This window comes from Cherax quadricarinatus, chromosome 46 (assembly GCF_038502225.1).
Source record: "Cherax quadricarinatus isolate ZL_2023a chromosome 46, ASM3850222v1, whole genome shotgun sequence".
Lineage (NCBI taxonomy): Eukaryota > Metazoa > Arthropoda > Malacostraca > Decapoda > Parastacidae > Cherax > Cherax quadricarinatus.
The window spans coordinates 20,265,883-20,290,525 of NC_091337.1; the positions used below are offsets into that span (position 1 = coordinate 20,265,883).

The 24,643-nt window shown below is 39.2% G+C and overlaps 1 protein-coding gene across 4 annotated transcripts; it reads left to right on the plus strand.

Annotated features, from left to right (window-relative positions):
- The first annotated feature begins 626 nt into the window (after positions 1 to 626).
- On the plus strand, positions 627 to 22,728 carry LOC128687030 (RE1-silencing transcription factor-like). Of its 4 annotated transcripts, none has more exons than XR_011393211.1 (4): positions 627 to 699; positions 829 to 897; positions 1,009 to 1,077; positions 20,932 to 22,728. XR_011393211.1 is itself a non-coding variant. In XM_070094596.1 (4 exons), the coding sequence occupies exon 4, from the start codon at positions 5,770 to 5,772 to the stop codon at positions 6,712 to 6,714; it is 945 nt and encodes a 314-aa protein (XP_069950697.1). In that variant the 5' UTR covers positions 627 to 699; positions 829 to 897; positions 1,009 to 1,077; positions 5,517 to 5,769; the 3' UTR covers positions 6,715 to 8,782. The 4 variants fall into 4 exon arrangements, 1 of the variants encoding a protein (XP_069950697.1); XR_011393209.1 differs by lacking the exon at positions 20,932 to 22,728 and adding an exon at positions 10,364 to 10,583; XR_011393210.1 differs by lacking the exon at positions 20,932 to 22,728 and adding an exon at positions 3,374 to 4,638.
- The last annotated feature ends 1,915 nt before the right edge of the window (positions 22,729 to 24,643 follow it).

Here is a 24,643-nt window from a genome sequence, read left to right on the forward strand (position 1 = left end):
CCTAGTGGCATTAAAAGAAGGGAAGTAACCCCGGAAAAGGACTTGCTACCTCAAGTCCTAATGGAGGGGGATTCCCCTTCTAAATGCTAACACCATCCACACACTCCCCTCCTCCCATCCCATCAATCATCGCCAGATCTTCATTAAAGGTAAGTGTCAATTATTCTTTCGTTATTTATTGTTATTTATTGTTATTGTTGTTATTGTAATTACTGTTCTATTGCATTAAACTTAATATTTCATGTGGTAAAAGTTTTTTTTTCATACTTTTGGGTGTCTTGCACGGATTAATTTGATTTCCATTATTTCTTATGGGGAAAATTGATTTGCTTTCCGATATTTTTGGTTTACGATGTGCTCTCAGGAACGGATTAGTATCGCGAACCGGGGGTCCACTGTATTGCTTTTGAGTTATTATATATCAAGGTCAGGTGTGCAGCATAGCTTTCTCTGAACAAAACATGTCTCTCAGAGATACAAGAATACAAGATCAGCAGTAAGCTTTCTTGCCCATGTTAGGCTGCACCTACTGACACCCACCCATTCTATTCGTGTAGAAAAGTGTAATAGGTGTACGAAGGTTAGACTTAATCATCATTAGCCAATAAGCCTACTTTTTTTTTTTTTCAGAAACTTGAAAAGGATTCAGTTAAGCAAGAGCTCTCTGAGGTTATGCCAGATAAAACCACCCTATCAAAGGTTAGTGGCAGTTTCTTCTTGAAGGATTCCTTAAACGTGAATAAAATTAAGATTGTAAATTATTTTTAATTTGAATTGTAAGTGGTATTTTTTTTTTTTTTTTTTTTGTTTTTTTTTTTTTTTTTGCAGGAACTTAAAAAGGGTTCAGTTCAGCAAGAGCTTTCCAATGTGATAACAGATGACACCAAATCATCAAAGGTTAGTGGTAGACTTTTTCTGTAATTTCTTGAACATGAATTAGATTGAGATTGTAGACTGTAAATTTTAGCATTTTTCTTTGGAACATATAAAAAATATTTTTTTTTTCAGGGACTTTAAAGGAATTCAGTCAAGCAAGAACCTTCTGAGGTTATGTCAGATAAATCTACACACTCAGAGGTTAGTGTCAAATTTTTGCTTGGTGGATTCCTTGAACATGAGTTAGATTAAGATTGCTGATTAAGAGACTTTAATTAATGGAAATGATACAGCACATCAACATATTTCTTATATAAGTTAGCTGAAAATTATGTTGTTGGCCATTTATAGCATTTTTCAAAATTTCAAGTGGCTTTAGTGTTTTTGAGTTGCACTGAGATACTTTACATTTCCCTACATATCAGCTGTAGTGTGTATGAACTGTCACCACTGGTTAGTGAAATACGTATACTAGAGGTATGTATGTCTGTGGCTCGGTTAGCAACATTCTGTCCTAACACGCTGAGTGCCCATGATTTGATCCCCAACATGGGTGGAAATACTGGTTGCGTTTAATTACACCTGGGTGTAAGCAGTAAGTAGGTACCTGGGTGTTAGTCGACTTGTGTGAGTCGTATCTTAGGGGACAAAATTGAAGGACTCCAATGGAAATGAGATAAGATAAGATAAGATAAGATTTCGTTCGGATTTTTAACCCCGGAGGGTTAGCCACCCAGGATAACCCAAGAAAGTCAGTGCGTCATCGAGGACTGTCTAACTTATTTCCATTGGGGTCCTTAATCTTGTCCCCCAGGATGCGACCCACACCAGTCGACTAACACCCAGGTACCTATTTGCTGCTAGGTGAACAGGACAACAGGTGTAAGGAAACGTGTCGAATGTTTCCACCCGCCGGGAATCGAACCCGGGCCCTCCGTGTGTGAAGCGGGAGCTTTAGCCACCAGGCCACCGGGCCACAGATAGTCCTTGATGGCAAGCTGATTTTCTTGAGTTATCCTAGGTGACTAGCCCTCCAGGTTAAAAATCCAAACAAATCTTTTCTATGGTCCTGAAAACCACTATGTTGTAAAAGGCAAAAAATTCTCAGTGTTTATTATGCATTGCATGACTTGCATGAAGAACTGGGTTAGGGTTCAGGACTCTTGATACACGCATATAATTTTTTATTCAGAAGTTTATACTGAATAGCAGTAAATGTGTTTTGATGTGTGTGTGCTAATTTCCTACTCATCCTCTTGATTGAATTTAGCAATTATGTTTAAAGGTGTTTGAGTGAGCCATAATTTCTGGTATCTAGTTAAATTCCTAAATATTTGACTTATGCCATAGTCACCACTTTAACTTCCTAATGTAACTATACCTGTCAGCTGTTTATTGAAGTAGAAGGTTAATAGTACCTTTCTTTGGAGTTTTTTCACTTAACCCTTTTACTGTCTTCCACATAGATAGATGTTAACCCTTTTACTGTCTTCCACGTAGGTAGATGTTGTTGATGCCAGTTTTGCTTATGTAGATCTACATTTAAGCACAGCACCTTCAGATATTGTATGAGTGGTAAATTCCAGCCTAGACTTGAGACAATGGGTCTGCAGTCAGTTTACCTGGAGTTACCTGGAGAGAGTTCCGGGGGTCAATGCCCCCGCGGCCCGGTCTGTGACCAGGCCTCCTGGTGGATCAGAGCCTGATCAACCAGGCTGTTGCTGCTGGCTGCACGCAAACCAACGTACGAGCCACAGCCCGGCTGATCAGGAACTGACTTTAGGTGCTTGTCCAGTGCCAGCTTGAAGACTGCCAGGGGTCTGTTGGTAATCCCCCTTATGTGTGCTGGGAGGCAGTTGAACAGTCTCGGGCCCCTGACACTTATTGTATGGTCTCTTAACGTGCTAGTGACACCCCTGCTTTTCATTGGGGGGATGGTGCATCGTCTGCCAAGTCTTTTGCTTTCGTAGTGAGTGATTTTCGTGTGCAACTTCGGTACTAGTCCCTCTAGGATTTTCCAGGTGTATATAATCATGTCTCTCTCCCTCCTGCGTTCCAGGGAATACAGGTTTAGGAACCTCAAGCGCTCCCAGTAATTGAGGTGTTTTATCTCCGTTATGCGCGCCGTGAAAGTTCTCTGTACATTTTCTAGGTCGGCAATTTCACCTGCCTTGAAAGGTGCTGTTAGTGTGCAGCAATATTCCAGCCTAGATAGAACAAGTGACCTGAAGAGTGTCATCATGGGCTTGGCCTCCCTAGTTTTGAAGGTTCTCATTATCCATCCTGTCATTTTTCTAGCAGATGCGATTGATACAATGTTATGGTCCTTGAAGGTGAGATCCTCCGACATGATCACTCCCAGGTCTTTGACGTTGGTGTTTCGCTCTATTTTGTGGCCAGAATTTGTTTTGTAGTCTGATGAAGATTTAATTTCCTCATGTTTACCATATCTGAGTAATTGAAATTTCTCATCGTTGAACTTTATTGTTTTCTGCAGCCCACTGAAAGATTTGGTTGATGTCCGCCTGGAGCCTTGCAGTGTCTGCAATGGAAGACACTGTCATGCAGATTCGGGTGTCATCTGCAAAGGAAGACACGGTGCTGTGGCTGACATTAGTGTACACATTTTAAAAAAATCATGCCCATGCAGTGCATGATGAGAAAAGCAAACTTCTTGACTTCATTTTTTGTTTAAAATACTGATTTTGAGGTGTTTTCTAGTGTAATTTTAATGGTATTATTGGCTGTTTCTGGGTATCAATTAATAGAATGGAATATTAACAGGGAAATTGAGATGAAGTAGCTGAAAATAGGGTTCAAAATAGTGGAAATAATATATTTTTGGTAGTTTTCCTGAGGAACAATATGGGGCTTCCCTATCCTCATCCTAGTAGTCTTTACTAGAGCCTCTTTGATGACTGGGGCAACCTAAACCGTAACCAGTCAATGTTGGTTATACAGTGGACCCCCGACTAACGATATTATTTCAATCCAGAAGTCTGATCGGGTGCCGTTATTGGCCGAATTTGTTCCCATAAGGAATATTGTGAATTAGATTAGTCCATTTCAGACCAAAAATACACCTACAAAAGCACTTACAAAAATACACTTATATAATTGGTCAAGTTGGGAGCTGATCGTTAGCCGGGGGTCCACTGTATTATATCAGAGAAATTGGGTAAAACTTCGATCTTTTTGTGTGACAGTAGATTCAGAATGGAGGGCAAGGGATGTGATTAACGAACAGAGAATAGGTTGCCTTAGTGGCTGGAAGGTCTGCAGTGTTTTTTTTGGACTACGCACTCTATATGGTAAAATTCTTGGTTTACCTGATGCTGCCAAGAATCTACAGTACCGTATGTAAAATTCTGTCATATTTTTGAAGGCATTACAGTTTTAAATGCTCTTACTGAACTTAGCCTTACTGAACACATGATTTACATGCTGCACATATACTTTACGAGAAGAAAAAGAAAACAAGAGTTGAGTGCCATTTGTTATTTAATATGCACTTCAGTTTAATTTGTACACGTACTTCAATTTGCTATGTACACCTACCATCCGACTTACGACCTGCTCGACTTACGACCACTCGACTTACGACCACTCGACTTACGACCGTGTTTTATATGCCAAATTTCTGGGAAATAAACAACTATTTGTGTTGTACACAGTGTTTATCCTAAACCTTACAGTATAAAATACAGTACTAACATCATAAAAAGTAAAGTAAAACATGAAATACCAAAATAAAACAATAAAATAAAGTCATTACAAAAATGTTTTTAGGTGGCCCGGTGGCCTGGTGGCTAAAGCTCCCGCTTCACACACGGAGGGCCCGGGTTCGATTCCCGGCGGGTGGAAACATTTCGACACGTTTCCTTACACCTGTTGTCCTGTTCACCTAGCAGCAAATAGGTACCTGGGTGTTAGTCGACTGGTGTGGGTCGCATCCTGGGGGACAAGATTAAGGACCCCAATGGAAATAAGTTAAACAGTCCTCGATGACGCACTGACTTTCTTGGGTTATCCTGGGTGGCTAACCCTCCGGGGTTAAAAATCCGAACGAAATCTTATCTTATCTTATATTCAGTAGTAAAGTTCGACTTACGACCATTTCGACTTATGAACGGTTTCTCAGAACCGAACTTGGTCGTAAGTCGGATGGTAGGTACTTCAATTTGGTTTAATTCTTCTTCTTCTTTCAACAAACCGGCCATATCCCACCAAAGCAGGGTGGCCCAAAAAGAAAAACAAAAATTTCTCTTTTCAACTTTAGTAATGTATACAGGATAAGGGGTTACTAGCCCCTTGCTCCAGTTAGGTTTAATATGTACTTAAATTTAATATGTACTTCAATTTGATGTTTAATATCTTTGGACAAATCCTAATTTCACATCACCTTTGGCCTTGATTGAGCCAACCTTTCAGTTGTCCACTGTATGTATGATCACATGGCTTTACTTACCTCAAGTGATGGGCAGTGAAAGAGAATCACATCTATAATTTCTCATATTCAAAATCAGTTAATAATCTAAAGACTGTGCAATCATGTTTATTCATATTCATCCATGCTTCAATTTAGATTAAATTGTTTGATTAGTGTTCCCATGTTATTTGATATTAATTATTCTCAACAGAGCATTCAAGAGAAGAGTGATAAAGATGGAAAAATTGGTGAAAAGGATTGCATAGCAAATGATAAGGATGGCCACTAACTAAGGATTCACCACTAACTAAGTTAGTGGTGAAAATGACAAAGGTAGTGTTAAAGGTGGCAAAGTTAGTGACAAAACTAAATTAGAAGAAAGAAATCTAAAGAAATCTCTTAAAATTTATGCATGTAAAAACTGCAATAAAACATTTGGGGAACCAGTCCAGTTAGAAAAACATATGGTGGTTCATATAGAAGAAAAGCTCTTATCATGCCCTGAGTGCCTATACAGAACTCTAAGTAAAGTTACTTTAAGCAAGCACATTTTAACACATGTGAAAAAAAAGGCATACTCTTGTCCATACTGCCCAGATCGCCACTGTCTTGAAAAGCAGCATGTTTTACACCAGAGACGGATGCATTCACAGATGAAGGTTGTCATTAATGAGTCTTCAGTACCAGGCTTGGGAAAATCACTTCATAAAAAGCCCAAAGTCAGTAAAAATACAGTTAAAGAAAAAGTCATGTCACTATCACTACTTTTACAGAAAATTCATAAATCTTCAGAATCTGGCTTCTCACCATTGCAGACTCTTGAAAGTAATGCAAGTAATAGAGTCAGTCCTTCACCATCACCAACAGCAAAAGCTCTGATTAGTCCAATCTCTAGTGCTTCCTTATCGCTACCATCCAAAGTTCCAGAGTTCACTCGCATGTCTCCATCACTACCTACTCCTTCAGAGATGGCAAAACATACCAGATCCAACTCCTCACCATTACTTCCACCACCAGCAAAAGTTCGAAGAATCTGTAGGAACAGTACATCACCATCATCACCATCATCACCATCAAGAATACAGAAAAAATCTAAATCTAGCTCTTCCTCATTACCACCAGCTGAAGTCAGAACCAGCAGAGAAATTATGTCCTCATCTTCAACACAGAAGGTGCCAAAAAATGCTGGCTCTAGCACATCTGCATCGTCAGTAGTTGGGAAAAGGAAGAGGTTGAGCATATCTCCTTCACCACCCCTAGATTCCTCAAGAAGTTCTAGCTGCTCTAGCTCTTCAATCAAAAGCCCTGAATATGGTCCTTCACCTTCACCACCACCATCTAAATATGTAAGAAGCACAAGATCTAACACAGTGGCAGAATCATTAAGACGGCAGTCTAGAGCGAAATAAATTAGTTTACAGTACTACTTGCAAGTCTTAATTTTTTTTTTTTTATTATCACACTGGCCGATTCCCACCAAGGCAGGGTGGCCCGAAAAAGAAAAACTTTCACCATCATTCACTCCATCACTGTCTTGCCAGAAGGGTGCTTTACACTACAGTTTTTAAACTGCAACATTAACACCCCTCCTTCAGAGTGTAGGCACTGTACTTCCCATCTCCAGGACTCAAGTCCGGCCTGCCGGTTTCCCTGAATCCCTTCATAAATGTTACTTTGCTCACACTCCAACAGCACGTCATGTATTAAAAACCATTTGTCTCCATTCACTCCTATCAAACACGCTCATGCATGCCTGCTGGAAGTCCAAGCCCCTCGCACACAAAACCTCCTTTACCCCCTCCCTCCAACCTTTCGTAGGCCGACCCCTACCCCGCCTTCCTTCCACTACAGACTGATACACTCTTGAAGTCATTCTGTTTCGCTCCATTCTCTCTACATGTCCGAACCACCTCAACAACCCTTCCTCAGCCCTCTGGACAACAGTTTTGGTAATCCCACACCTCCTCCTAACTTTCAAACTACGAATTCTCTGCATTATATTCACACCACACATTGCCCTCAGACATGACATCTCCACTGCCTCCAGCCTTCTCCTCACTGCAACATTCATCACCCATGCTTCACACCCATGTAAGAGCGTTGGTAAAACTATACTCTCATACATTCCCCTCTTTGCCTCCAAGGACAAAGGTCTTTGTCTCCACAGACTCCTAAGTGCACCACTCAGCCTTTTCCCCTCATCAATTCTGTGATTCACCTCATCTTTCATAAACCCATCCGCTGACACATCCACTTCCAAATATCCGAATACATTCACCTCCTCCATACTCTCTCCCTCCAATCTGATATCCAATCTTTCATCACCTAATCTTTTTGTTATCCTCATAACCTTACTCTTTCCTGTATTCACTTTTATTTTTCGTCTTTTGCATATCCTACCAAATTCATCCACCAACCTCTGCAACTTCTCTTCAGAATCTCTCAAGAGCACAGTGTCATCAGTAAAGAGCAGCTGTGACAACTCCCACTTTATGTGTGATTCTTTATCTTTTAACTCCACGCCTCTTGCCAAGACCCTCACATTTACTTCTCTTACAACCCCATCTATAAATATATTAAACAACCACGGTGACATCACACATCCTTGTCTAAGGCCTACTTTTACTGGGAAATAATCTCCCTCTTTCCTACATACTCTAACTTGAGCCTCACTATCCTCGTAAAAACTCTTCACTGCTTTCAGTAACCTACCTCCTACACCATACACCTGCAACATCTGCCACATTGCCCCCCTATCCACCCTGTCATATGCCTTTTCCAAATCCATAAATGCCACAAAAACCTCTTTAGCCTTATCTAAATACTGTTCACTTATATGTTTCACTGTAAACACCTAGTCCACACCCCCCCTACCTTTCCTAAAGCCTCCTTGTTCATCTGCTATCCTATTCTCCGTCTTACTCTTAATTCTTTCAATAATAACTCTACCATACACTTTACCAGGTATACTCAACAGACTTATCCCACTATAATTTTTTCACTCTCTTTTGTCCCCTTTGCCTTTATACAAAGGAACTATGCATGCTCTCTGCCAATCCCTAGGTACCTTACCCTCTTCCATACATTTATTAATTAATTGCACCAACCACTCCAAAACTATATCCCCACCTGCTTTTAACATTTCTATCTTTATCCCATCAATCCCGGCTGCCTTACCCCCTTTCATTTTACCTACTGCCTCATGAACTTCCCCCACACTCGCAACTGGCTCTTCCTCACTCCTACAAAATGTTATTCCTCCTTGCCCTATACACGAAATCACAGTTTCCCTATCTTCATCAACATTTAACAATTCCTCAAAATATTCCCTCCATCTTCCCAATACCTCTAACTCTCCATTTAATAACTCTCCTCTCCTATTTTTAACTGACAAATCCATTTGTTCTCTAGGCTTCCTTAACTTGTTAATCTCACTCCAAAACTTTTTCTTATTTTCAACAAAATCTGTTGATAACATCTCACCCACTCTCTCATTTGCTCTCTTTTTACATTGCTTCACCACTCTCTTATTCTCCATATACTCTTCCCTCCTTGCATCACTTCTACTTTGTAAAAATTTCTCATATGCTAACTTTTTCTCCCTTACTACTCTCTTTACATCATCATTCCATCAATCGCTCCTCTTCCCTCCCTCACCCACTTTCCTGTAACCACAAACTTCTGCTGAACACTCTAACACTACATTTTTAAAGCTACCCCATACCTCTTCAACCCCATTGCCTATGCTCTCATTAGCCCATCTATCCTCCAATAGCTGTTTATATCTTACCCTAACTGCCTCCTCTTTTAGTTTATAAACCTTCACCTCTCTCTTCCCTGATGCTTCTATTCTCCTTGTATCCCATCTACCTTTTACTCTCAGTGTAGCTACAACTAAAAAGTGATCTGATATATCTGTGGCCCCTCTATAAACATGTACATCCTGAAGTCTACTCAACAATGTTTTATCTACCAATACATAATCCAACAAACTACTGTCATTTTGCCCTACATCATATCTTGTATACTTATTTATCCTCTTTTTTCTTAAAATATGTATTACCTATAACTAAACCCCTTTCTATACAAAGTTCAATCAAAGGGCTCCCATTATCATTTACACCTGGCACCCCAAACTTACCTACCACACCCTCTCTAAAAGTTTCTCCTACTTTAGCATTCAGGTCCCCTACCACAATTACTCTCTCACTTGGTTCAAAGGTTCCTATACATTCACTTAACATCTCCCAAAATCTCTCTCTCTCCTCTACATTCCTCTCTTCTCCAGGTGCATACACGCTGATTATGACCCACTTTTCGCATCCAACCTTTACTTTAATCCACATAATTCTTGAATTTACACATTCATATTCTCTTTTCTCCTTCCATAACTGATCCTTCAACATTACTGCTTCCCCTTCCTTAGCTGTAACTCTCTCAGATACTCCAGATTTAATCACATTTATTTCCCCCCACCGAAACTCGCCTACCCCCTTCAGCTTTGTTTCGCTTAGGGCCAGGACATCCAACTTCTTTTCATTCACAACATCAGCAATCATCTGTTTCTTGTCATCCGCACTACATCCACGCACATTCAAGCACCCCAGTTTTATAAAGTTTTTCTTCTCTTTTTTAGTAAATGTTTACAGGAGAAGGGGTTACTAGCCCATTGCTCCCGGCATTTTAGTCGCCTCATACGACACGCATGGCTTACGAAGGAAAGATTCTTTTCCACTTTCCCATGGACAACAGAAGAAATAAAGAACAAGAGCTATTCAGAAAATGGAGAAAAACCTAGATGTCTGTATGTATGTATGTATGTATGTATGTATGTATGTATGTATATATATATTATATATATATATATATATATATATATATATATATATATATATATATATATATATATATATATATATATATATATATGCATGTGCGTGTCTGTGAAGTGTGACCAAAGTGTAAGTAGGAGTAGCAAGATATCCCTGTTATCTAGCGTGTTTATTACTTAAAAGAATTCACTATTTCTTTTGAGATTATTCTACAGTATGTTTTCAGATACTTGGGAGTTGACGTGTCGGCGGATGGATTTATGAAGGATGAGGTTAATCATAGAATTGATGAGGGAAAAAAGGTGAGTGATGCGTTGAGGTATATGTGGAGTCAAAAAACGTTATCTATGGAGGCAAAGAAGGGAATGTATGAAAGTATAGTAGTACCAACACTCTTATATGGATGTGAAGCTTGGGTGGTAAATGCAGCAGCGAGGAGACGGTTGGAGGCAGTGGAGATGTCCTGTCTAAGGGCAATGTGTGGTGTAAATATTATGCAGAAAATTCGGAGTGTGGAAATTAGGAGAAGGTGTGGAGTTAATAAAAGCATTAGTCAGAGGGCAGAAGAGGGGTTGTTGAGGTGGTTTGGTCATTTAGAGAGAATGGATCAAAGTAGAATGACATGGAAAGCATATAAATCTATAGGGGAAGGAAGGAGGGGTAGGGGTCGTCCTCGAAAGGGTTGGAAAGAGGGGGTAAAGGAGGTTTTGTGGGCTAGGGGCTTGGATTTCCAGCAAGCGTGCATGAGCGTGTTAGATAGGAGTGAATGGAGGCGAATGATACTTGGGACCTGACGATCTGTTGGAGTGTGAGCAGGGTAATATTTAGTGAAGGGATTCAGGGAAACCGGTTATGTTCATATAGTCGGACTTGAGTCCTGGAAATGGGAAGTACAATGCCTGCACTTTAAAGGAGGGGTTTGGGATATTGGCAGTTTGGAGGGATATGTTGTGTATCTTTATACGTACAGTGGACCCCCGGTTAACGAACTTTTTTCATTCCAGTAGTATGTTCAGGTGCCAGTACTGACCGAATTTTTTCCCATAAGGAATATTGTGAAGTAGATTAGTCCATTTCAGACCCCCAAACATACATGTACAAACGCACTTACATAAATACACTTACATAATTGGTCGCATTTGGAGGTGATCGTTAAGCGGGGGTCCACTGTATATGCTTCTAAGCTGTTGTATTCTGAGCACCTCTGCAAAAGCAGTGATAATGTGTGAGTGTGGTGAAAGTGTTGAATGATGATGAAAGTATTTTCTTTTTGGGGATTTTCTTTCTTTTTTGGGTCACCCTGCCTCGGTGGGAGACGGCCGACTTGTTGAAAAAAAAAAAAAAAGTTTAGGTAAAAAAATCCTCCCATGTTATAACAGTTAGATATTTTTATACAATAATAAATGTTTGATGTATGATTTCTATGTAAATAACATTGCAATAAATTGAACATTTTTCTTACAATTGTCTGATGCCATGCATAGTTTAACTAAATTTTAGAAACAAGCTAAAATTTCAATACTTACCCAGTAACAGCTCAGCATAGAGATACTGGCATGATGGATAAATACAGAAATGCAGTATAATTTTTTTTTTAATACTTCGGCTGTTTCCCACTGAAGCAGGGTGACTCAGTGGGAAAGAAAAAACTTTCATCATCATTCAACACTTTTACCATCACTCATACATAATCACTGTCTTTGCAGAGGCACTCAGATATGAGTTTAGATGTCTCTCTAAACTGCTTATGTTTTTTATGTTCATTAATTTTCTTCTTTTTAACATGTTGGCCATCTACCACCTAGGCAGGGTGACTTATCACAGTTTTGCCAGAGGCACACAAATATGACAGTTCAGATATCCCTTCAGATAGCAAATAACCTTTTCTAGAGTACTATATGCATTGTATTTCCCACTTCCAAGTCTGCCTTACTGATTTCTCTGACGCCCTTCACAAAATATTTGCTTGTCAGGTCCCATATATTTAATTCATATAATCACCGTACCAAACAACTTCAACCAGAACAATGGCTTCTACAACATTTTGCCAGAAGATTCTTCATCGCTATCCCACATAGAAACAGGTCGCAGTATGAAGGAACTCTGCAGCAGGCCTACTAGCCAAAGCTAAAGAAATTCCCCTCAAATCTAACCTCTCCTCAGCCATATACTTGTCCAACCTGTAATCAACTTACCCACATTAGTTACTACACACCTCACCTGACTATTCCTGTCACTTTACTCACTGTACAGTGGACCCCCGGTTAACGATTTTAATCCGTGCAAGAGGGCTCATCGTTATGCGAAATAATCGTTATGCGAATTAATTTTCCCCATAAGAAATAATGGAAATAAAATTAATCCGTGCAAGACGCCCAAAAGTATGAAAAAAAATTTTTTTTACCACATGAAATGTTAATTTTAATACACACAAACTGAAAAAGGCATGCACAATTACATGACACTTACTTTTATTGAAGATCTGGTGATGATTGATGGGATGGGAGGAGGGGAGAGCATTATCTTCTTACTGTTTAGAAGGGGAATCCCCTTCCATTAGGACTTGAGGTAGCAAGTCCTTTTCTGGGGTTACTTCCCTTCTTCTTTTAATGCCACTAGGACCAGCTTCAGAGTCACTGGACCTCTGTCGCACAACAAATCTGTCCATAGAGCTCTGTACCTCCCGTTTCTTCAAGACTTTCCTAAAATGGGCCATAACATTGTCATTGAAATAGTCACCAGCACGGCTTGCAACAGCTGTGTCAGGGTGATTTTCATCTATAAAGGTTTGCAGTTCAAACCACTCTGCACACATTTCCTTAATCTTTGAAGTAGGCACAATGGATTCCACAACTGGCATAGGCTTCTCAGGGTTAGCCCCAAACCCTTCAAAATCTTTCTTAATTTCCATACTAATTCTCACCCTTTTTACCACAGGGTTGGCACTAGAAGCTTTCTTGGGGCCCATGGTCACTTATTTTCCAGAAACACCACCGAAAACACTGTAATAATACGAAATATTCCGAGTGTATGCTTGGATGTTACCGCGGAGGCTGGCTGGTAAACAATGGGACGGCCGGCACATGTGAGGGCACATTGGACGCGTCTCGGACGAAAATCGGTATGCGGGTTTTTAATCGGTATGCGGGGCAAAAATTTTGCGATAAAAGTAATCGTTATGCGGAAAAATCGCTCTGCGATGCCATCGTTATGCGGGGGTCCACTGTATATGTATACACATCCTATCTCCCCTGGTAAATCTGTGACTTGATAAAGCCAGCTGTGTGAGTGAAACGTAGTCAATAAAGAATCGCATTATACTGCATTCAGATCTTTATCCAGTCATTTTACATATTCATAATAAATGGTCTGCAATAGTTTTGATTGCTTATTATTGATTTTCAGAGGTTTACTTATGTTTTTGATTCATAGAAGTTTAAAGTTAATTTATTTAGAATAAGCTGTGAAAAGGATAGTATATTTTTCTACTGTTACTAATCGTGTAGGTAATGTTAACAAATTTTAGAAGGGAAATTTTGCACCGTAGAGCTTTGAAATTTGGCACTAAAAAATTTTATAACTAATATTTACTTTTCAGCTTACAAGTAGAAATTTATCTTCCTAGACCTTGTGTGCAATTGATTTGGGTAATGTTCATCAACAGTTATATAGTTTGAACATTATTGGATACCAGCAGTTTTTGCCTTTATTATCTTGTACTGTACCGGTGTGATCTTTCATCTTTATACAAGTTTTTTAAATATTCTAGGTATTGTGTATTTTGTATAGAGTTTATTAAGCTGATAAAAAAATTTAAGTGTAAAACTATAGTATTTTATGCCACCTTGTGACATTAACCCTTAAACTGTCCAAATGTAAATCTACGTTCACGTGCGTAGCACTCTGAACGTAGATCTACATTTTATTTTACATTCTTTCAACTTTGGCACAATAGGCCTGAGTTGCCTAGACATGAGAGAATGAGTTTATGCACTCAATGTGCACAGTATGACAAAATTTAGGGATGCCGGGAAAAATGTGCTCATTATTTTAAACAAACAAAAAAAAAATTTTTTTTTCTTGAAATATTCAGAGCGCTTTGCAAGTGAATGTAGATCTACGTTTGGACAGTTTAAGAGTTAATCTAAAGTGTGTCTTAATATGATGGGTGCTTTAAAGTAATGTATATTTCTTTGCATCATATTATCTATGTGGTTTCATTTAAAATTTTGAGAACATAAACACTGAAATGTTTGAACAGAAGCAACTGTTTTACAGGTCAGATACATTAAAATTTTCTGTACATTTTGTGTTGCATTTATCACTTGCTAAAAATATCATCAATGCAGCATTGATGATATTTTTAGGTGGAAATTACAGAATTTTATTTTAAAGTTTTAGTATGTTTTAATTACAGTGGACCCCCGGTTAACGATATTTTTTCACTCCAGAAGTATGTTCAGGTGCCAGTACTGACCGAATTTGTTCACATAAGAAATATTGTGAAGTAGATTAGTCCATTTCAGACCCCCAAACATACATGTACAAACGCACTTACATAATTGGTCACATTCGGAGGTAATCGTTATGCGGGGGTCCACTGTACTGTATTTGAAAAGAACTAAAACATTTTTACTTTTTTACATCCTTTAATAATGTTTTAAAACATTGTTTCCAAAAGTTCAAACATTGAGTTAACTTTGTTTTTAATTGTTGTACGGTATTAGCAACACTTTTATGCAGTAATTATCCTTACGTCTCATTCAGTATCTTTCTTTTAACCCTTTCATCACATTTTGTGTAATTGGTATATGGTTTAGGAAACTGAGAAGTTGATAAATGAGACATTTGTGGAACATTTGGGTGTCTTTATTCTGGAAATGTTTCACCAGCCAGTGACTTCTTCAGTCCATTGCAGAGAAAGGTGGAACATGAGGAGTTGAGGTAACTAGTCCCTCAGCCTGGAGTCCATCAATCTTAAAAAAAGTGCAGCATATTCATAGAGATGGGGCTTATATACTGTCAGCACAAGTGTATCATCAACACAAGTGTCTCATCAACACAAGTGTCTTAATCAACTTTCATCATATCTTGTAGTCTCAGGTAGTCTACCCATCCACCTTGTATACACTTTTATAACACTTTATTATTTAATCCTTGAACTATGGCTAACTTATGTTCTATGCCAATATTTTGTGCTTTTGTATTTGCTGTTTTGTATTTCCTGAGGCCTAAGCTCATTTGTTTGGGTCCCTCATCACCACCTGATGCCAAAGAAAGAAAAGAAAAATTGTATTCTTCATGGGTTGGCTGAGGGCATTATGGGTAAGATGGGCCCAGTAGCACATGTAAACAACAACAACAACCAGAACCTGTTGTACCACCACCAGCTTCCATGCCAGCAAACACAGTGTGGAACTGGCAGGCTGATGCTTATTTTTCCAAATTTACTAAAATTTCATGGTAACAGTGAAATTCAACCAAAAGCACACCATGTAGATTTATTCTAGGATAACCCAGTGAAGTTAAATAATGCAACTTATTTCCTGGCTTCAAGAATTATTAAACCTTGAAACAGTTATAATATCATAAGATTTCCATGTACACAGTGTTAGAAGACAAAAAGAGTCAATAAAAGCAAAAAGTAATTCTTCTTTCAACGAACCGGTTGTATCCGACCAAGGCAGTGTGGCCCAAAAGGAAAAACACAAGTTTTTACTTTTAAATTTAGTAATACATACAGGATAAGGGGTTACTAGAAAAAGTAATTCTTTCTTTCAACACACCGGCCGTATCCCACCGAGGCGGGGTGGCCCAAAAGGAAAAACGAAAGTTTCTTCTTTTACATTCAGTAATACTATATACAGGAGAAGAGGTTACTAGCCCCTTGCTCCCAGCATTTTAGCCGCCTCTTACAACATGCATGGCTTACGGAGGAAGAATTCTGTTCCACTTCCCCATGGAGGTAAGAGGAAATAAACAAGAACAAGAACTAGAAAGAAAATAGAAGAAAACCCAGAGGGGTGTGTATATATGTGTTTGTACATGTATGTGTAGTGTGACCTAAGTGTAAGTAGAAGTAGCAAGATGTACCTGAAATCTTGCATGTGTATGAGACAGAATAAAAAGACACCAGCAATCCTACCATCATGTAAAACAATTACAGGCTTTCGTTTTACACTCACTTGGCAGGACGGTAGTACCCCACTGGGTGGTTGCTGTCTACCAACCTACTACCTACAAGAAAAAGTAATTATTTGTACAAATTTATAAAGAATGTTACAATTTTGGCTATGGTGTCCTGTCATCTCAGCACGTTTTAAGTACAAAAATGCCTCGAGGCATGCCTATTATCTTAAAGTAGTGTTAGACATTGAAAAAATAGGAAAAGTGTACAGTAGGGTTATTATTGAAAGAATTAGAGGTAAGACAGAATGTAGGATTGCGGATGAGCAAGGAGGTTTCAGAGTGGGTAGGGGATGTGTAGATCAAGTGTTTACATTGAAGCATATATGTGAACAGTATTTAGATAAAGGTAGGGAAGTTTTTATTGCATTTGTGGATTTAGAAAAGGCATATGATAGAGTGGATAGGGGAGCAATGTGGCAGATGTTACAAGTATATGGAATAGGTGGTAAGTTACTAAATGCTGTAAAGAGTTTTTATGAGGATAGTGAGGCTCAGGTTAGGGTGTGTAGAAGAGAGGGAGACTACTTCCCGGTAAAAGTAGGTCTTAGACAGGGATGTGTAATGTCACATTGGTTGTTTAATATATTTATAGATGGGGTTGTAAAAGAAGTAAATGCTAGGGTGTTCGGGAGAGGGTTGGGATTAAATTATGGGGAATCAAATACAAAATGGGAATTGACACAGTTACTTTTTGCTGATGATACTGTGCTTATGGGAGATTCTAAAGAAAAATTGCAAAGGTTAGTGGATGAATTTGGGAGTGTGTGTAATGGTAGAAAGTTGAAAGTGAACATAGAAAAGAGTAAGGTGATGAGGGTATCAAATGATTTAGATAAAGAAAAATTGGATATCAAATTGGGGAGGAGGAGTATGGAAGAAGTGAATGTTTTCAGATACTTGGGAGTTGACGTGTCAGCGGATGGATTTATGAAGGATGAGGTTAATCATAGAATTGATGAGGCAAAAAAGGTGAGTGGTGCGTTGAGGTATATGTGGAGTCAAAAAACGTTATCTATGGAGGCAAAGAAGGGAATGTATGAAAGTATAGTACCAACACTCTTATATGGGTGTGAAGTTTGGGTTGTGAATGCAGCAGCGAGGAGGCGGTGGGGTTGTCCTCGAAAAGGTTGGAAGGAAGGGGTAAGGGAGGTTTTGTGGGCGAGGGGCTTGGACTTCCAGCAGGCATGCATGACCGTGTTCGATAGGAGTGAATGGAGACAAATGGTATTTGGGACCTGACAATCTGTTGGAGTGTGAGCAGGGTAATATTTAGTGAAGGGATTCAGGGAAACCGGTTATTTTTATATAGCCGGACTTGAGTCCTGGAAATGGGAAGTACAATACCTGCACTCTAAAGGAGGGGTTCGAAATATTAGCAGTTTGGAGGGATATGTTGTGCATCTTTATACGTATATGCTTCTAAACTGTTGTGTTCTGAGCACCTCTGCAAAAACAGTGATTATGTGTGAGTGAGGTGAAAGTGTTGAATGATGATGAAAGTATTTTCTTTTTGGGGATTTTCTTTCTTTGTGGGTCACCCTGCCTCAGTGGGAGACGGCCGACTTGTTGAGAAAAAAAAAAAATAATTTGGCATAAATAATTGGAATTGATAAATACTTTACTGCTATGCTCATTTAGGCCATTGTCGACACACATCATCTTTTTTGCAAACTTCAAGACACCAAAAATGTGATATTTCCTTTGATTTCAGTTTTCATTTCATAGGTCTGTTTAGAAAAGTAGGCCTTTTCAGTCTGTAAGAAAAATAATTTCAGTATTTTGCCACACAAGAACTTTCGTTTCTAGTTATGCAACAGTTTAAGGGTTATATGGTAAGTCACAGTGTTGGCATACAGTGGACCCTCGACCAACGATGGCATCGATTAACGATAAATCTGACTAGCGATACATTTTAACGCAAAAATTTTGCCTCGACTAGCGCTTAAAAGCCCGACCAGCGCTATTCGTTCCATACCATACGCGTCCACTTTGGCCTGAGCAAGCCTCACTTGTCCCTTTGGTGCCAGTGTTTACAAGCCAGCCAGCCACCACGGTCACTTCCAAACATACAACTGGAACATTTCATATTATCACAGCCTTTTTAGTGATTGCACCTGCAAAATAAGTCACCATGGGCCCCAAGAAAGCTTCTAGTGCCAACCCTACAGCAAAAAGGGTGAGAATTACTATGGAGATGAAGAAAGAGATCATTGATAAATATGAAAGTGGAGTGCGTATCTCTGAGCTGGTCAGGTTGTATAATAAACCCCAATCAACCATCGCTACTATTGTGGGCAAGAAAACGGCAATCAAGGAAGCTGTTCTTGCCAAAGGTGCAACTATGTTTTCGAAACTGAGATCGCAAGTGATAGAAGATGTTGAGAGACTTTTATTGGTGTGGATAAACGAGAAACAGATAGCAGGAGACAGCATCTCTCAAGCGATCATATGTGAAAAGGCTAGGAAGTTGCATGACGATTTAATTAGAAAAATGCCAGCAACTAGTGATGTGAGTGAATTTAAGGCCAGCAAAGGTTGGTTTGAGAGATTTAAGAAGCGTAGTGGCATTCATAGTGTGATAAGGCATGGTGAGGCTGCCAGTTTGGACCACAAATCGGCTGAAAAATATGTGCAGGATTTCAAGGAGTACATAGACAGTGAAGGACTGAAACCTGAACAAGTGTTTAATTGTGACGAAACAGGCCTGTTTTGGAAGAAAATGCCAAGCAGGACGTACATTACTCAGGAGGAAAAGGCACTCCCAGGACATAAGCCTATGAAAGACAGGCTTACTCTGTTGATGTGTGCCAATGCTAGTGGTGATTGCAAAGTGAAGCCTTTATTGGTGTATCACTCTGAAACTCCCAGAGTGTTCAGGAAAAACAATGTCCTCAAGGCTAATTTGTGTGTGCTTTGGAGGGCAAACAGTAAGGCATGGGTCACTAGGGACTTTTTCTATGACTGGTTACATCATGCATTTGCCCCCAATGTGAAAAATTACCTAATTGAAAAGAAATTAGACCTTAAGTGCCTCCTGGTATTAGACAATGCTCCTGGTCATCCTTCAGACTTGGCAGAGCGACTTTCTAGGGACATGAGCTTCATTAAGGTGAAGTTTTTGCCTCCTAATACCACTCCTCTCCTGCAGCCCATGGACCAGCAGGTTATTTCCAACTTCAAGAAACTGTACACAAAAGCTATGTTTGAAAGGTGCTTTGTAGTGACCTCAGAAACTCAACTGACTCTAAGAGAGTTTTGGAAAGATCATTTTACCATCCTCAATTGTGTAAATATTATAGGTAAGGCTTGGGAGGAAGTGACTAAGAGGACATTGAACTCTGCTTGGAAAAAAACTGTGGCCAGAATGTGTAGACAAAAGGGATTTTGAAGGGTTTGAGGCTAACCCTGAGAATCCTATGCCAGTTGAGGAATCCATTGTGGCATTGGGGAAGTCCTTGGGGTTGGAGGTTAGTAGGGAGGATGTGGAAGAGTTGGTGGTGGAGGACAGTGAAGAACTAACCACTGACGAGCTGCTAGATCATCTTCAATAGCAAGAGGGCACACCTGAGGAAACTGCTTCGGAGGAGGGGAGAGAGAAATTGAAGAAGTTGCCTACTTCTAAAATAAAGGAAATGTGTGCAAAGTGGCTTGAAGTGCAAACCTTTTTTGATGAAAATCACCCTGACACAGCTACTGCAAGCCGTGCTGGTGACTATTACACTGATACTGTTGTGAACCACTTTAGGAAAGTCATAAAGGAACGAGAGGTACAGGCCTCTATGGACAGATATGTTGTGCGACAGAAGTCCAGTGACTCTGAAGCTGGTCCTAGTGGCATTAAAAGAACAAGGGAAGTAACCCCAGAAAAAGACTTGCTGCCTCAAGTGCTAATGGAAGGGGATTCCCCTTCTAAACACTAACACCTCTCCCCTCCTCCCATCCCATCATTCATCACCAGATCTTCAATAAGGGTAAGTGTCATGTAACTGTGCATGTAATCTTCAGTTTGTGTGTATTAAAATTAATATTTCATTTTTATTTCATGTGGTAAATTTTTTTTTTTTTTTTCAATATTTTTGGGTGTCTTGCACGGATTAATTTGATTTCCATTATTTCTTATGGGGAAAATTAACTTGACTAACGATGAGCTCTCAGGAACGGATTAATATCGCTGGTCGAGGGTCCACTGTATTCATATAGAACAATGATTCTTAACCTGGGTTCGATCGAACCCCAGGGGTTCGGTGAGTCAGTCTCGGGTTCTGTGGAGGTCACACACATGATACACACAGTGTCTGTGTGTGTGTGTGTGTGTGTGTTCCCGTTCCGTTCACCCTACTCGTATGATTTGTGACGTCACTCTCCCCTTAGCCATCACTGGCTGCAGCTGATCATGCCACATCGCTTGGCCTTGATATCTGTGCCACGAGGACTTTGGTGCACTCAGTTGACTTGTGATTGTCGTGATTGTATGTCATTTGTGATTTCCTGTTGGTGCGAGAGCACCAACATTGTCATGCAGATTGCTTTGAAAATTGTGAGTTATTTCTCATTTTGGCACACATGGCTGATATCTTCGATGCCCTCAATCATTTCATTTGACAGATGCAGGGTGGTGGAGTCAACATCATTGAAGTGGAAGAAAACCTGAAGGCTTTTCAAAATAAGCTACTGTTATGGAAACGACGAACAGAAAATTATAATTTTGCAAACTTTTCCCTACTGGACGACTGTGTGAGTGAGATCGAAGACATGTCTGGAATCGGAGACATTTCCGTACCTGGGGAACTGAAGCAAGCAATTGCCATGCACTTAGATGAGCTTGCAAAGTTTCTCGATGGATACTTCCCCACCAGAGTCATATCCAGAATGGGTGAGACAGCTGTTCACATTCAGTGTTGCAGCAGCAGATGTCAATGATGAATACCTCGACGAAATCATTGAACTTCAGCAGAGCCAGGTTCAATAGCAACTCTTCAGAACAACAATGCTCTCAACGTTTTGGTGTCACCAAATTGTAGCATTCCCTCTTATTGCTAAGAAAGCCCTTGAGATACTCATGCTGTTTCTTACAATGTATCTTTGTGAGCAATCCTTTTCGAAGATGGTAGATATCAAAATGAAGAAAAGGAACAGACTTTGTTGCAAAAATGATCTGGGAGTGGCACTTGCCAGAGTGAAGCTGTGCATTTCTGAACTTGTCTCTGAAAGGCAACAACAAAAGTCACATTGATTTTCAGTTTTGATTAATATCATATTTTGAAGAAATCATATTTCATTTTTCCAATTATGAAGGGTTCGGTGAATGCTCGGATGAAACTTGTGGGGTTCAGTACCTCCAACAAGGTTAAGAACCACTGATATAGAAAAAGTACAGTATTCCATAGTGTTCAGTTCACTTACCAGACATTACTCATATGCATTCAGTACACATATGAATATTTACTTCTATGTACTTCATATATTTAAAACATAATTGTCTTCCATCTGCACAAGTATCTAAACTATCAGTCAAACTGATTTTAAGAATTAATGCTTAAGGGTTTTCAGCTTGCCTGATTATGTTAGTCATTATATTCTCTTCTTTTTATTATTATGTTGATAGAATAAGCTATCAGAATGTCATTCAGTTGCATGTAGAGTTCTGAAAACTATGTGACTATTTTTACTGCTTATAATAAAATTTCAACAGTTATGTTCTTTTTGTAAAAAACTTGTTAGTTTTCTTAAACTTTTTCTATAAAACACATTGATGTACTTTTTCAAGATGTCATTATGATGATGTGTGTATTGACTGAAACATTGTAAAGTTTAAGTGACATCATTATTGAAAATTGAACTTCATTGAAAATCTGAAAATAATATATCCCAGATTTCATAGTGTTGAATACAGTAGTAGAGTCAACACTCTTTTTGGTCATCCTGTTTTGTTCCATCTCTAAATGCCCCAGCCACTTCAGTAACCCTTCCTCAGCCCTCTGAATTATACAGTACCTTCTCTAACCTCCCACACCATGTTCATGTTTTAGAAATTATTTAAAACTGGAAATAGTGAGTGCATAGACATAACCTTTTCCTTGGCTAAGCAACAGTTTGGTTGGTCACCACCTATTCTTGCTCACAGCATCCTCTGAGGACTGCTTCCTGCATTGTGAACACCCAGTGCCACTCTGCTGTTAAATATTTTGTGATCAATTGTCCTGTTCAGCAGAGGACACTAATTTTTTTTCAGCAGCCTTTTGCAGTGCAGGGATTGCTTACATTGTCCACCCTTTCTGATGATCCCACCTTTAATGCAGACTCCCTCAGACTTAATTTACACCAATTTGTAATGTCATCTGTGACTCTCATCCTTTCTGCCACTGTCTTTTAATCAGCAATTCATCCTCTTTTCCTCTGACATCTTCCACCTCTCATGCAGCACTGAATGGCTCTTATGAGTTGAGTGCTTTCCATTAATTGAATAATTTTCCATTAGATTACTATGGCTTTGAAATAAATGTTGACTTTTAAAAACTGACATCCTTAGGACAATGGCCATGTCAGTTATTTATGTATGCCAGTTTGAGATTATAGCATTCAGTATCATTATTGAGATTATTGCATTGAATATCATTAAATATTACAGTATCAGACCCTTAATCCCTGTGATTAGCATTGTTTTGACATGCTGAGATATTACATTTCAATGATACCTTGAAGCATACTGCTAATATTTTTTACATCAGTGGGGTTTTGACTGCTCTTATATACATGCCATGAATGGAAACATATATATGTACTTGGTTTTCCTTCCCTGGGAGTCGAGCCTGTCCCTGCAGCTGTAGCCCATTTATAGCAACACACCTCTTTGATAGCAGGAAATGCTCTGCATACTAAAGGGGCTTTCTGCATGCACACCTAAATATCACCCATCTTTGTACAAACATGGTACCATGCTGAAATAAAGAATCTTCAATCTAAGGACAGAAGTAAAATGAGGGGCTCCATAATACAGCGGTACCACTAGTTTTGCACCGCTCCCAACTCGAACAATAATATAAGTTTATTATTGTAAATGCTTTTGTATGTGTATTTATGGGGGTTTGCAACAGACTAACCTAATTTACATTATTCCTTATGGGAACAAATTTGTTTAGTATCGGCACTTGAACACCCTTCTGGAATGAAATATGTAAGTTCAAAACTCGGGGTACCACTGTAGACCCTTCTGGGAGCAGGCATCTTTTTGTAGTGGGAAGGTGGGAGATTACTGTCCCTGTTGATGCATTAATTCACACTAGCTGGGACTTCCATCTTTATCATATCCCTTCAATCTACACCTCTAGGCCCTTGTATCTCTTGCCTTGGATCAGATCTGATTACTTCCCATTTCCTAGGCACTATGACCTCTCTGGGTTTAGTGCACCCTCTGTGAATGAAATAATAAGAGACTCATTTCTGCCATGGACTTGTGTTTACTCAAGCTTAGTTTTTCCAATAACACTCCTATGCAGTGCTGTGCAAAAAATTGGCTTCAAATCATAAGCAGAGTGAGAAAAGTTGCTCTTGTTTCCTAATTGTGTTATCTAAAGACAGTTTTTCTTGATTGTTTGATCCAGGGGTGATTTTTTCCCATCTGATCTTGGGAAACATACTTAGGCCAACTTGTATTTTCAGAGTAAATTTATGTATTCATTGCTGCAGTCATTCACCACCTCATTTACTACCCCTTTCTCATACCAAGCATATTTTTTTTAAAGGTTTTCAATAACCACAGTGTACTGATGAATTACCCCAGTATGTATTACCACAAGATAACATCTCCCCTTAATTAATTTCAGTGTGCTGTGTTTCACATTGAGGAGGGTGCCCTGATTCTAGTGAAGGGCTCTTGATTCAAGAAATTGAAGCTACCCTACCCTTCCTTTCCTTGGTTCAAACCTGATTATCCCCCATTACCCAGGTGCTGTATTACCCTTATGGATTCAGCACTTCCCCATGAAAATAAAAATAATACATAATAATAATAATAATAATAATAATAATAGTAATAATAATAATAATAGTAATAATAATAATAATAATAATGTGCTCCCTTGGCCATACAAGTAACCTTATGCAGTGCTTAATAATTGGGGAATGAAAAGAAACTGCAGAACAAGAATGCAGTTTACATGCACTTCATATCTTTTGTATGACTTGATAAATCTCAATGCAAAGCAAAACAACGTCCCAATAAAAACTTGTTCTGCAAGGTGTCTCTTCTTAGTAATAATGGTAGAATTACCAACAAAATGTTAGGTACAAGGATACAGATGCAGCTAATGTCACATTT